The sequence below is a fragment of the Plectropomus leopardus genome, chromosome 22, assembly GCF_026936395.1.
Source record: "Plectropomus leopardus strain MGB_pleo_1.0 chromosome 22, ASM2693639v1, whole genome shotgun sequence".
In the NCBI taxonomy this organism is placed as follows: Eukaryota; Metazoa; Chordata; class Actinopteri; order Perciformes; family Serranidae; genus Plectropomus; species Plectropomus leopardus.
This window is the reverse complement of record NC_142197.1, coordinates 801,311-815,838: the sequence shown is the minus strand read 5'-3', so window position 1 is coordinate 815,838 and position 14,528 is coordinate 801,311. Positions and strand designations below refer to the sequence as shown.

The following is a 14,528-nucleotide window of genomic DNA, read 5'->3' as shown; positions in this document are numbered from 1 at the left end:
TTGTATTTAAAGGATTAAAATTCTGATGACACTGCACAAAAATGTATATTAATAATGTAAAATAATGTATAAAAAGCAATGGTGCTGCTAATCATTGAGATATCGCAGGCTGTATTAACTAAAAAAAAAAAAAAATCTACTTCACATACTGTATATAGAGTTCATTTTTTTTTATCCAATAACATAGTGGCATCATGACAAAAACCTGGCATTTAAAGGATTAAAATTCTGAATTTATTATTTGATATTTATGATTAGGACTGATGTTAATTAAAAAAAACAACTCAATTACATAAAATCATATTAATGTATAATATCTTATAGCCTGATTTTGAAAAGTGCATTTAATATATAAAAGTAAATGCTGCTAATAAGGCTGTGATAATTTTAAAAAATCCACTTTGCATACAGTATATAGAGTTAATTTTGTATGTTTTTATAATTAGAAAAAAATGACAAATTCTGAAATAAATGAATTTTTAAAGTTTGATTTTGAAAAGTGCATTTTGTGCGCAGAGGGGTATGAGTGTGTAATTTTAAAGCGGACACTAAGGGTTAAAGTGATTGAATTTGTTTTGGTTTTTTTTCATATATTTTGACAGAGAAGAAAAAAATAGAAAAAGTTTAATTTCTGTTTTTATTGTGTGGGTGTAGTTTCAGTGTTCGGCCACCAGGGGCGCCACACTAACTGTCAGGACAGACAGTAAACACACCGACCGTTAACGGCTGTGGCTCAACTGTCCGCTAAACTGAGCGGTACACTGGCGGATTAACGCTACTGAAGGATATTATTTTATCAAGAATTAGTCATAAAGAAGGTAAATATGTCTGAATTAATGTTTAAATCTTTTCGCGATGCGGTTTTGTAACATTAGCAGCAGCACAGGTGGTTAGCATCGTGCTAGCAGGCCGCGGAGCCTCGTGTTTTCCTGGCGGAGCAGACCGGAACCGAGGAGCGGCGGCGCGGCCGCGCTCTGCTAACGACATGACTGTAAAAAACGAAATATAGCACACATTTTAATAAGCTTTTACATATTTTAGTCCCAGCTTGAGTCTTAATGTTCGTATAGTGCGTGTTATGTTACATTATTGTAGTTAGCTTAAGTGTTGATAACTTAGTTAACATGAATTAACACGTTTATTTATATTTCCACATATCTGACACAACTGCTTCTGCCGGGAATTTGATATGATTTTAATATTAAATGTTTTATGTGAATTGTGACATAAAGTCAGAAGTGAGAGCTGTGTTTTTAGCCAGCTAGGTGATACACAGAAGCAGGAAATATTTTGAATTAAATATCTTTAGTTTTGCATGCAAACTTGTGGCTTTTCTAATCACTACTTTACCACTGAGCGTATTATAAAGAGAAATGAGATAGCTGGCGTGTTGAAGCATGCAAAGCTGAAAACAGGTATAAACAGCGTGCACTAACAGAAATGATCGACCTTGGCTTCAGGGTTTTTTGTTAAAATTGAAGGTTTCTGCAGATTAATTTTCCATTAACGCTTTTAAATTTGCGCTTATTGTATCCTGAGCTGCAGGTGGAGTTGATGTGTGTTGATCGGATCGGTTGATGTAGAAAGTGAAACAGAGACAGTGGAGATAGAGGAGAGCGGGACATGTCCGGACATGTCTCCACCGTCTGTCTGTGTTGTAACTGTTGACTCATGCTGACTGTCAGCTGGACTTTTTTTTTTTGTTTTTCTGTCCACTCACTCAGACTGATGCCCAGACATAAACACACCACAGCAGGGACAAACAGGGACAAACAACATGTGCTGAGCCTGGACATGTTGGTCCATTAAAATAAATATGTAGATATTTTGGGAAACCTGCCTCTTTGCTGTCCTAATGTCAGTTTAAATTTATCATCACAAGCTCCCCAGCGTGTTTAGTCCAGACAAGTTTGAAGGAATATTACTCAGAATCTTAGATTTTTGAAATTTTTGTAACATATGCAGAGATTTCGGTTTAGGGGTCGACAGATTATCGGCCTGGACAATTACTGGGGCCATTTGGCATTTTGCCGATTATCTGGATTGGAATTTTTTTGTTTAGTTTAGTTTTTTGGAATTTTAGTTATCACCAGATAAAATTAATTAACTAAAAAGTGCAAAGAAAGTGTCAACATGGGAGGCACTTTTACTTTGTAAAACCTCAGGGAACTATGTGTATATATTCATGTTTGTTTACATTTTCACTGAACTTTAGAGAGAATGTTGCAGGGAACTTTCTGTATTTGATGTAGAAAGTTTCAGTTTTGATTTCACATTGTTAAAGGTGTAAGTGTAAATTCTAAGTACTGTAAATAATTATCAATATTGCAATATTTAATAATATATATAATTTCACAATATTTTATACTCTCTTAATAGCTTACTAGAATAATAAAATTAGTTGCTTTTTCAACCCACTAGATACAATTTTCTGCAATAAAAATGACTGAAGTGAGATGAACAGACTAAAAACGTTCTTATTAGATAAAATAGATGTCCTTTGTGAACTTAATTTTCATTAAAAAATGCAATGAATTTGAATATATGTGACTGCATCAAAACATTTAAAATAGCAATAATCATATTGTATTGTTTAACCTGTGGGGATTTTAACCCCTGCTGTCTTTTTAAGTGAACCTCATGTGAGGTCAGGACACCCCGCTCGTCACTGAGGGGTCAGGTTAAGGTGTTTCTGCTTCCCACATTATTAATATAGACGGTTTCAAAGTCATTTCATTACATTACCTAATGTTATCTAGTAGAACACACGGAACAAATGTTTTCGAATAATCTGAGTGAACATTTGATGAGAGCTCATCAATCTGATCAAATATGACCACATATTAGATTAACATGCTTATTATTTAAAATAATTAAAATTATTATTTTAAAATATGTTAATTTTAAATAAACACCGTATTATTAAAAATATGTTCTTATGAAAAAATCTGTTTTAGTGTTTCACTCTGTGATAATTTACATTAAAGATGTAATTTTTTCCATTTTTGTCACCACACCCACTGCCGTTTCAGACTTTCCAGTCGCTCTGCCGCTTAATTTCAAGGAAGACTTAAAAAAAATAAATAAACCAAAAACATATGAGAAATGTTTTTGGGTGGGGCCAGATTTAATTTTATGGGTCGCTCAAGATGATTTTTATCCACTTCTCTCTTTTCTTTAAAGCCAGAGGACAGTCCTGCTCAGACCCAAGTCTCATCATGATTTAACCCTTACAGAGATTACTCTGGTTACCATGAGTTACCGTGGTTACTGCTGGTTATTTCCTGGTCACCTGTGGTTATCTGATTCAGACACAGATGAGTCATGCTGGACTAGTAGCGGCATGTCTGCACAGAGCGCTTTGATTAAATCAGCTGTTCGGGACTCAGAGCTGCTGCTGCTGACTCAGCCCTCACTGGCCCTGGTTGGCCCTGATAGGCCCTGATAGGCCCCGGCCAGGCGAGGCCGGGCCCCGTAGTCTGGTCTAGTCCTGACATGTCTGAGCTGCTCTATAAGAGGCTGCTGCTCTGCTGAAACTCTCTCTGACTGCACTTTATCTGTTTCTACTTTGCACAGAATGAACTGCTGATACTTTCTACTCTGTAAATATATATATACTCACACAGGTAAGACTTTTTATTTATATACAGAAACGCTGTACATGATGAATAACTAAACATAGACTAGTCAAACTGATAACTGACATAAATAATAACTACTTAAACTGTTTCCATGATAACTTGTTGCTGTTTAACACTTGTATGTTGTGAAAGAGAGTTTTCCAAGAAATTAACAGAAAATGTGTTTTAAGTTGTATTTTTACATATGTGGAGAGTTTTTTCCTCATGGAACATGCATAATAGTGGAGCACTGAACTTGAACTTTAAATGTCCTTCGTCTACATTTGGCATTTTGTGACCTGTATCGACGTGGGAGTAAAACTTGGATTAATTTAAAAAAAACAGAAATGCCCCCCCATTTTCAGTTACATAATTTGAAAGATACAATTAAAATAATCATGATCATAATTTTCTGGACATTTTCCTCTTTAAAAAGAAATAAAAAAATCCCCCTTAAAAAATATTTTTATTGTCACCTTTTACTAATTTGGTGCAATTTGTGGGACATCTCTTGCCAAGTTGCTCACTGCCTTTCACCGTGTTTTAGTTAGAAATCAAACCAATTTGCTCAGTTTTAAGGAGTTAAAAAACACCCAAAGGTGTTAAATTTACTGTAATAGACAATTAAATGTAGAAAACATCAAATATTTGCATGTTTGCATAATGTAATATTCCTCCACTGTGAAGCGTCTGCTGAGTCGCTGTGACTCAGGTGACTGAAATTTGACGAGTTTAAAGTAACCTCAATCATTTATGGAGTCAGTCGCTTTAAAGTTCCCCAATTCATATGTTTGTGTTAAAACGGTGAAACAATATCTAGTGAGGAAGGGCTGCATGATTCATATTTTGATTATTTTTGAAAGATACTGCGTTCTGCATCACAATTTTAGAATAAGACTAAGAAGTTTTCAGTCTGATGATCCCCCTTCTGTCATTTTATTGCAAGAAAAATATCTGGTGGACTAATGAAGCCATTGATTTTTTCAAGCAGGCGAAAGTTTACTTGTTTTTGCGGGTTAATAATTATGTGATCAAAGAATTGAAAGTGTGTTTGTATTGATACAATATTAACACTCCGAATACTGTGATACTTTAATCGATATTTTCCCTCACCACAAATGATTTGTAGGCGTGAGCTTCACTGTAAGGCCACTAAACTTTATCGATAACGATACGTTGTGACGCATTTAGCTTTATCAATAAATTTCAGCTTCTGTGATTTGGATTTCGTGCTCGGCCATATTTCGGTAATAATTTGATAAAATGATCACTCACCTCTGCAGTGTCCTCTGTGGGGCGTTTTAGTGTCTCTCAGCTGGTTTTTGGTCATCTCACAGCAGCAGGAAGCAGCTGTTTTTAAAAAAGAAAAGCTCTGATAAAGCCTCTGCACAGGCTGTCTGCAGGTCAGAAAACGTCTTAAATGACATTTTAGAAATATTTCTTGGTTACTGAAATAGTTGCAGTTTAGTTTTCCGTGGTTTGAATTGTTGACTAATTGTCTAATCGTTACAGTTCTTGTATATAATCACGAATCGCGTGTTTGTGTGTTTGTGTGCAGAATCAATCGGCTTCACAATGTCAGCCGAGCGGGAGCTGAGCGCTGACGCCGCAGACGACAACAAACTGGTGAGAGGAAAATAATCACCGCCGTCTTCACTGGTCGTTCACTGTCAGCTGGCTGTTTGACAGGTGAACTGGATGTTTTGAGTTTTCATCGACTTGACGTGTGTGTTTGTGTTTTCAGGTGCGTCCAAAACTGGAGTTCCAGTCTTTGCTGCAACACGCAGGAGCCACTAAAGACGTTTTCACCATGAAGGAGGTAAAACACTCAGCGTGTCAGCACTCTCTAACATCCACCGCTTTGACTAAAACAAACATGAATCCCGTCTCCGTACCTTTAAACACCTCAGCCCGCTGCTGCTGTGTTAGCATGTCTCCCATGATGCACCTGTGCCGGTGTCCCTGCAGGTGATGTTCTACCTGGGTCAGTACATCATCCAGAAGCAGCTGTACGACCAGAAGCAGCAGCACATCGTCCACTGTTCCCAGGATGCACTGGGGCGGGTGCTGGGCGTCGACAGCTTCTCTGTTAAAGAGCCGAGGTGAGAAAACGAGAAAAAAAAACACGAAGAGGAAGAAGATGAGTCATCATCGTCTTTTAGTCATTCATTCTGCTCCGAAATAACAACAGAAAAGGGAACTTCCTGTCTGTGATGTAAAGAGTTAGTTTTTGTACTTTTAACGATTTAAACTTGGATTTTTTTTTTTTTTTTTAAAGAAGGGGATATTTGGGTGTTACAACAGCACAAGGACAGAAATAGAGACGTACAAAATGGTACAAGTAAAACAATAATAAAACAGTTAAAGGTATTAAAATAAAAGTAAGAAAATCCCTTTTTATGAGCAGTTAAACTCCAACATTAATTTAATAAATGTATTTATTTTTGTATTTAAAGCAGGGAGACATAGGTGTTGCAGCAGCGTAACAATGGAAATAAATACTTGTCGATACAGTTGTGTTGCAGCTGTTGTCGGAGAGGTAACCGAAGTGTGTTTGTGTTTCAGAGTTTTGTTTGCGATGATCACAAAGAATCTGGTGGCCGTAAAGAACCACGGTGAGAACGCTCGTCCTCCTCTGCGGCTGAATCCAAACTTCGCCCTCAGACTTTAATTTTAGACTTTAAATTTTGTATTTTTAATTTTCATTCTTGCATGTGTATGTTTATTAATAAAGATTAACCCTTTAGGGCACTGCTTTAGTATCACACACACGTATCGCTCTGAGCACAAAATGTGCTTTTTAAAATCAGGCTTTAAAATGTATTATACATTAATATGATTTTCTACTTTCATTTAGTTATTTTTTTAACCAGCATCAGCCCTAATCATAAATATCAAATATTCATTAATTTTCTGAATTATAACCCTTTAAATGACAGGTTTTTGTCATGATGCCACTATGTTGTATGTATCAGAAACTTTATTTACTTTTTTTATGGTGAACAGGTGAAGAATTTTCTCATTTCCTCTACTGTTGTACTCTTTGGGCCGCCTCCTCCTGCTCATGTATTTCTACTCTTTTTTTTGTCCTCTGAGCTTCTCTTTTACCTCCTTTTTCAGTCTCCGCTCTCTCTTTCCTGCTCAGATTTAAGAAAAATGTTAACGTCTTTGTCTGTTTCTTAGAGTCCCCGCCGAGTTTGAGTGAAGCTCACAGTGAGAGTCAGACGGACAGAGGGACGGCGGTAAGATACACACCTACACAGTATTTTTGTGCCTGTCAGTCAAAACTGTAGTATTTGTTTCTGTGAAGATCATAATCTTTTTAAGACATCATGACAGATTTAAGAATTACATGTCTAATAATTTATCAACATGCTGCCATAAACTGATAAAGTGAAGGAGTAACATGAAACAACGCTGGAAGTCCTTAAAAAAGAATCTTTTTTAAATAAGTGAAACTTGATGAACTATTTTAAATGCTGAACTTTAGTTGAGGACAGTAAAAGTGTCCTGTGGCGCCAACAAAAAAAACAATGTTTTTAACTCTTTGGCACTTTTCATTCTTTCATTTCGTTATAATTTTGGCTTTAAAAAAAATAGAATAATTGGCATTAAATGTTTGTTCATGCATATGGCGAACATTTTGAAAATAATTCATTTTTGTGTTTTTTTAAATCTAAAAACAAAGTGGCATCATGACAAAAACCTAGCATTTAGAGGGTTAAAATTCAGAAAATGAATGAGTATTTGATATTTGGTCTGATGCTGGTTAAAAAATAAACTCAGTGAAAGTAGAAAATCATATTAATGTGTAATATTTAGAGCGGTACGAGTGTGTGATAGTAAAACGGGCTCTAAAGGGTTAAAGGGGTCTGGTGAAAAAAGTGACGGTTCACTAAGAGTTTAGTTTTTCGGGTTATAATCAATATTTTAAAGTTGGTCCCGAGACGTCAGACTGAGTCTGAGCTTGTGTTTTCAGGAGGCAGACTCAGAGAGTCGCTCTTCATCGCCCGAGAGGAGAGGGAGGCGGCGGCGGAGGAGGAGGAGCCGCAGGAGCAGCGAGCCGGGTGAGTTTGTCCTCTGAGACGCCGTCGCCTCGTTTAGAGCTCAGAAACAAGCGCTGTGATTTTAACTCCGCCCACCGTGTCCCCGCAGGCCCCTCCCACAGTTTAGAGGCAGATGAAGGAGAGGAGGAAGAGGAGGAGGAGGAGGAGGAGGAGGAGGAGGAGGGGAGGAAGAGGAGGCGGTCCGACAGCTACTCCCTGACCTTTGACGACAGTCTGTCCTGGTGTGTGATTGGTGGACTGGGAAACGTTCGGGACAGACACGGCAGCCAGTCGTCAGACTCGCACAGCACGGTGAGTGACACACACACACACACACACACACACACACACACACACACACACACAGCGGACTTTATTTTATTTTAGTGGTTTATAATGCGGACTGTGTGTGTGTGCGCAGTCGGGGAGGTCAGAGGTCACGGTTGCAGCCTCAGACTCCGAGAGCGACAACTTCAGCGTTGAATTTGAAGTCGAGTCGGTCGACTCTGACGACTACAACGAAGACGACGCCTCTCTGTCCGCGGACGACCAGGTAAACGAAGCCGTTTGTTTAACGTGAGCCGAGTAAAAGTATAAACAGCCAAAGTTCTGCACAGTTTAATCTATAAGGTGAGAATCGAACCAAAATATAATGTATAAGATTGTATATGTATAAGACATTTAAAATTATAATCACATTTTCAGTAAACAAACCAAAACCAAAGATTATCACCAAACTTATTATTTTTATATTTTATAATATATATAATTTATTATTATTATTATACTATTATAATATTTTACTGCTGACAGAGTGTGTTAAACATGTTTCATACCAAACAAAAGAATCACTGTATTTACCTCTGTGTGTGCGTGTGTGTGTGTGTGTGTGTGTGTGTGTGTGTGTGTGTGTGTGCGTGTGTGTGTGTGTGTGTGTGTGTCCAGGTGTATGAGGTGACCATCTTTGAGGCCGAGGATGACGACTCATTCGATGAAGACACAGAGATCACTGAAGCTGTGAGTCACTCTCTTACACACACACACACACACCCACACACACACCTTTGTGTTGTGTGTGTGTGTGTGTCCTTAAATTCTTAAAATCAAATTTAAGATTTTTTAAATTAATAAAAAAGACTTAATTGCATAAACTCTCAAAATCAATCATATTTAAGACTTTTTTCAGATACTTTATGTTATTAAATTCTAAATATATATTTAAAAAAAATAAATTTAAGACATCTACAAATCATTAATAAGAGTTTAGAAAAGTGTATTTTAAAAAGCAATCAAATTTTTTCATAACAACAATATGACTAAATGGTTTATGGCCTTAAATGTGTGTGTGTGTGTGTGTGTGTGTGTGTGTGTGTGTGTGTGTGTGTGTGTGTGTGTGTTGTGTGTGTGTGTGTGTGTGTGTGTGTGTGTGTGTGTGTGTGTTTTGTGTGTGTGTGTGTGTCTCAGGATTACTGGCGCTGTTCGAAGTGTGACGAGCTGAACCCACCTCTGCCCAGAAACTGTCTCCGCTGCTGGACGCTGCACCAGGATTGGCTGCCTGAGGTGTCCCTTGAGAAGTCCGCCTCCTCCAGTCCCAAAGCCCTGCCCCCAAAGCCAACCGACCAATCAGCAGCCAGAGAAACCACAGGTAACTTTACACCTGACAGCAGCAAAATATAAAAGTGAAACAAAACTTGATTAGTTAAATTCTAGTAGGTCTTCTTTTTAAATGTGATTTTCAGATTGTAAGGCAATAATAATAATAAGAAGAAGAATAAGAAGAAGAAGAAGAAGAAGAAGAAGAAGTCTTACTTCTAATTAAGTCTTAAATTAATTTTTTTTTTTTTTTTTTAAATTTAAAGACATACTTTTTTTTAATTCTTATTTTTAGATTAGATTTTTAGATTTTGAGGCAGTAAAATTACTCAAAAAGTCTTCATTTTAATTACACAAAGTCATAAAATTAGTTTTTTTTAAAGAATTTATGGCCATACATTTTTTTTAATTTTTATTTTTAAATGTGATTTTGTTTGATAAAAATATATATATATATTTTTTGAATGCATCCACATAAACTGCCTCTGCACCAATAACCAAAACTCCTGCACAAACTATTGATGATTGACTGACTGATTGATGGGTTAATTGATTGATTGCCTGGTTGATTGATTGATTGATTGATTGATGATTTGATTGTTTTGTCTCCTGAAGGTTCTGACGGCGAGGAGAACGAAGGAGTCGACGTCCCCGACGGGAAAAGAGCGAAGACTCCCGTCCTGTCTCAGTGTCTATCCGACTCGTCCTCCTCTGCTCCAAACTCCCAGGACCTCCTGTCCTCCTCCCAGCCCTCGTCCTCCTCGTCCTCCCAGCCGAAGCTCTGGACTCTGGACTCCCAGCCCTCGTCCTCCCAGGAGCTCCTCCCGTCCTCCCCCACCTCTCCTCCTCCCCCTCCTCCTCCCGTCGTCCCCGAGCTGGAGCGCTGCTCGTCGGCGGAGTGGCGTCTGCCGGACTCGTGTCTGGACCCGTGTCTCATCTGCCAGTCCCGGCCCAAGAACGGCTGCATCGTCCACGGACGCACGGGACACCTGATGTCCTGCTACGTCTGCGCCCGCAAGCTCAAGAAGAGGAACAAGCTGTGTCCCGTCTGCAGGCTGCCCATCCAGTCCGTCGTCCTCACTTACCTCAGCTGAGACACGTCTGTCCCTCTGCTGTCCCCATACAGTCCGTCGTTCTCACCTACCTCAGCTGAGACACGTCTGTCCCCCTGCTGTCCCCATCCAGTCCCTCGTCCTCACCTACCTCAGCTGAGACATGTCTGTCCCCTCCCTCTGTCTGTCTTCACCTACCTCAGCTGAGACGTTGTGTCTGTCCCTCTCATGCAGCAGATAAATGTAGGACGAATGTCTCTCATCGTTTGGTTTGTCTTTAGTTGAACTTGTCACATTAACCAGATTTACATCAAACAGTAATTTAGTGAGAATTTACTAAATTAAAGTTCAGGGTTTTTTGGTTGTTTTGTTTTGTTTTATTTTTATTGATTGTATTTTTGGGGGGGGGGCAGCTGTCCTTATCAATTTTCTCTCTGAAAAGTCCAAAAGCAACAATCTTTTAGTCCATGTCACAGGCTCCGTAATCAACTAGAAAAGTGAGATTATGGTTTTTACGTCGGGCTGAAACTACGGATGAATTTGCCCATTTTGTCAATTAATTATTTTGTCTTATTGTTGGAAAATGGTTGTAAATGCACATTATTTAAAGGGTAAATTTATAGTGAAAAGCATTAAAATATCATATTTGATCAGCTAAACATTTTAGATTTAAAATGATAAAAACTGGAAGAAATAGTGTCTTGTTGGGACTATTTTCAGCGGTGGATTAATCCATATTTGGGGCAGCAGGACGGTGTCGGGCTTCGGACACATTTTCTTGTAAAATGATGCTTAAACCAAAATATTAATGCATTTAATTTTCATTTTCACCTTTTGTTCTCGGCAGCTTCGGCCGAACGCATTCACACTTAAAGAAATGCTCCAAAGTGTGTTTTCTGTCTCCAGAGTCACACGAGGAAACTGCATCTCAGCTTTTTAAAAGCGAGAAAATAAACCTGCAAAAAACTTTTGCCTCATCTGAATTTGGGTGATAAATGTGGGATTGTTGCCTGACATCTGCTAACACTGATTTTAGTAACGTTTTATTTTATGGGTCTTTAATTTATATATAAATATTTCCTGGAGAGAAATTTCTAATTTGATTCTAATTAAAGGAAAATTTAATTTCCTCTAAAAGTAAAGTTCTGTTTAAAACCAACTAAATTTATCATTGATTATTATTTTTTATTTATATTATTAATCCAGTTTTACTCTCTGAGGAGTAAAAACAAAAGAGTAGAATACTTAACACAATTTGGTATTTATTGAAAAACAGAAATTAAATTCTGTGAAATATGTTTTTGCCTTTAATGAGAAATAAATTTGTTTTTTCTCTCCAGGAGACTTTTTGTAAATGTTTCAGAGATTATTCAGAAATGATGCGCCCATGAAATAAAGTCTTACTGTTCAGTTTATAGGTTTTAAATTTCCATATTCAAAGTTTCCAGTACAGAAAAAATGTCATTTGGTTTTAATTATTGTATAAAGAAAATAGGAATTTTCTTTGAAATGAAAAAAAAATCCTTAAAGTTGTCTTTAATTTATTATTAAAATCTGTATTTGTGTCTTCTCTCTTTATAATTAGAACCAGATGACATTTTGTTCGTTACTGGAAACTTTCAGGTGAATTATTTGGAAATTAAAGCCCGAAAACTGAAGTGTTACTGGACGTCTTTATTATTTATTGTGTTTATTTAAGACGCTCATGTATATTTAAGAGAGAGAAACTTTTCTATGAGCTCTTTAAATAAGATGAATATATCAGATCTCTAATATTTTCTGTTAAGAATTTTCTGTTTACTGAATAAAGTTTAACTTCTGTTAACACCAGCCTGTTTATTTTAACCAACACACACACACACACACACACACACACACACACACACACACACAAGGCTATAAAATGTTCTAAAGTTTTAGTTTGTGGTTTCTGAAATTATTTTTGTATCTGAAAAAAAAGTCTTAAATGTGATTTTTCGAATTTAAGGCAATTAAAGTAATTTCAAGTCTCATTTTAAATTAGAAAAAGCCTTAAATTTGATTTAAGGAATTTAAGGACCTAAATCTATATATATATTTCAAAGTCTTTTTTTTTTTAAATCTAGATTGGGGGTTTTTTTCTCTTTTTTTTTTGTTTGTATTTAAGACTGTAAAGGGTCATTGATTGTTAGGCTATGACAATTATCAAAAAAAATGTACATTTAACTTTAATTTAAAAAAACTTAAACATTTTTAATTCAAAAAGTCTTAAATGTGATTAGATTTAGAATTTAAGGCCATAAAATCTATAATCTTGTTATTAACAACAAAAGGTCTTATAGTTCGGTTGGTCGTGTCAGAGGAAAAAAGTCTTAAATCTGACTGTCAGAATTAAGGCCATTAAAAAAATCCTTAGGCTGTTAATTTAGCTGTTTTTTCATTCAGAATTTAAGACCATGAAATGTTTAAACTTTTAAATCGGATTCATGTTAGAATTTAAGGCCATGAAAATGATTTTTAAACTTAATTTTTAGAATTTAAGAGAATAAAATTACTGAAAAAGTCTTATTTTTAATTTAATTTAATTAAATTGAATTTAATTATGAAAGTTTTTAATTTGATCTTAGAATTTAAGAACATAAAATGTTTTATAAAAGTCTAATTTTTAATATGAAAATTCTTACATTTATTTTTGGAATTCGTTTTTGGGACGTTTATATCTATAGAGGGAGCAGGTCCTCGTCTACAGAGAGCACCATGTTGCACACGCCACGAAATCCCCCAAAACCTGACAAACTGGACCTTTAATGTTCCAACATAAAGTACTCACTCAGAATAACAGCTGTCCTTCAAATGCAGCGTCCTCCTGGAGACAGTCTGTCCCACTGGCTGATGGGAAAAATAAAATACATAATGAGATTACCGATATTACATCGATATTAACGCTGCAACATTTAACCCTTTAGGAACTGTTTGTCTCATTCCTTCATGTTGTGATAATGGTGTGTGTTCATGCATATGTCATAAATGTAGTCCAGATTGTGTATTTGACTGTAATCAATGAGTTTCCGATCAGATCTCAGGCTGTTATTTTTTTTATCTTTCATCTAAAAACATAGCAGCAGCATCATGACAAAAACATGCAATTTAAAGGGTTAAAATCCTTAAGATTTATGAATATTTGATGTTTATGATTAGAACCGATGCTAGTTACAAAATAAACTCGATAAGAGTAGAAAATCATATTAATGTAAAATATTTTTTAAAGCTTGATTTTGAAAAGTGCATTTTGTGCGCAGAGTACGAGTGTGTGTGATACTGAAGCGGGCCCTAAAGGGTTAACATTGCAAAATTTCATAAACACATTTCAGATACACTCCACTTATTTTGCAAAGATGAGGACCCCTCTGGGTCCCTAAATGTCCCTGCCCCGCCCCCCTCTGGACACACAGCTCTCTGCAGCTCTCTGCTGACGTTAAAACTTTGCAAACATCAAAAATAAGTCAACAGGAAATATATAAGTTATATATTGTGTTGAGTTTATATTAAAAACAGTAAAACAGTCACGGCAATTAATAATTATTCCTCTATTGAATTAAACTTGTAAATGTGACTAATGATTATTTTATGGTCTCTGATTGCTTGATAATAAACAGACCTTGTGTTTTCTCATCGTGTTTTAGCCGATATTTCTTTACATTTTGGCCTATTAGCACAATTTAAAGTATGCCGAATTAGCTCTCGGTAGTTCATGATCACATTAAACCTATTAATTTATAGATAAATTTCCCTGCATTTCTCAAATACTAAAGAAAACTTAAAAACATGATGATTCTCAGGCAGGTTCTGCAGCGTCTTTTTAAAAACGAATTTTAGGCGGATTTACGGAGGTTTCATCCGGATGCACATCAAAGATAATGATATCATCGGAAGGTTTAAGTCGCACAGAATCTAAAAATATGTTTATCGTGTGTGTAAACTGAAATATGAGTCCGAAAATGACCTTCGTTGCCTCCACGTGCGGTGAGTCAGATCCGCTGCAGCTGCTGAGCGCGGTGATTAAACGGTCAAATCAGCTGTTAAATCACAATAACTGACTTCCGGTTGACGCACCTCTCTTTCGTTAAAATCCACATTCATACATCTTGTTAATAATTTTATCGGCTCTAATATTGATCTAAACTGCTTTTTTATCAATCCACAACTATGTTACGTTATGTAACTCTGCTGCTGTTTAA

At 36.5% G+C, this 14,528-nt stretch overlaps 1 protein-coding gene and 1 long non-coding RNA gene across 3 annotated transcripts in view; one reads left to right on the top strand and one right to left on the bottom strand.

Moving 5' to 3' along the window:
• Positions 1 to 14,528, bottom strand: part of LOC121961302 (uncharacterized) — a 19,895-nt gene extending 5,367 nt beyond the window's left edge. The window contains exons 1-5 of the long non-coding RNA XR_006107039.2: positions 14,294 to 14,528; positions 13,121 to 13,179; positions 9,171 to 9,323; positions 5,516 to 5,706; positions 4,896 to 4,970 (exon numbers count right to left, since the gene is read on the bottom strand). This is a non-coding gene — a long non-coding RNA (uncharacterized LOC121961302). The remainder of the gene's footprint in view (positions 1 to 4,895; positions 4,971 to 5,515; positions 5,707 to 9,170; positions 9,324 to 13,120; positions 13,180 to 14,293) is intronic.
• mdm2 (MDM2 proto-oncogene) lies at positions 662 to 12,136 on the top strand. Of its 2 annotated transcripts, XM_088072353.1 has the most exons (13): positions 662 to 818; positions 3,577 to 3,626; positions 5,179 to 5,246; positions 5,365 to 5,439; positions 5,589 to 5,722; positions 6,186 to 6,235; positions 6,804 to 6,862; positions 7,600 to 7,687; positions 7,776 to 7,978; positions 8,088 to 8,219; positions 8,612 to 8,683; positions 9,131 to 9,311; positions 9,875 to 12,136. In XM_088072353.1, exons 3-13 carry the CDS (start codon positions 5,196 to 5,198, stop codon positions 10,351 to 10,353), a joined length of 1,524 nt encoding a protein of 507 aa, XP_087928479.1. In that variant the 5' UTR covers positions 662 to 818; positions 3,577 to 3,626; positions 5,179 to 5,195; the 3' UTR covers positions 10,354 to 12,136. The 2 variants fall into 2 exon arrangements, with proteins under 2 accessions (XP_087928479.1, XP_087928480.1); XM_088072354.1 differs by lacking the exon at positions 3,577 to 3,626 and having other exon boundaries at positions 680 to 818.

Coding starts and splice junctions, on each gene's coding strand:
- mdm2 (XM_088072353.1), top strand. CDS start 5,196: ATGTCAGCCGAGCGGGAGCTGAGCGCTGACGCCGCAGACGACAACAAA. Junction 5,440..5,588: donor ACGTTTTCACCATGAAGGAG/GTAAAACACTCA, acceptor GTGTCCCTGCAG/GTGATGTTCTACCTGGGTCA. Junction 6,863..7,599: donor AGACGGACAGAGGGACGGCG/GTAAGATACACA, acceptor TTGTGTTTTCAG/GAGGCAGACTCAGAGAGTCG.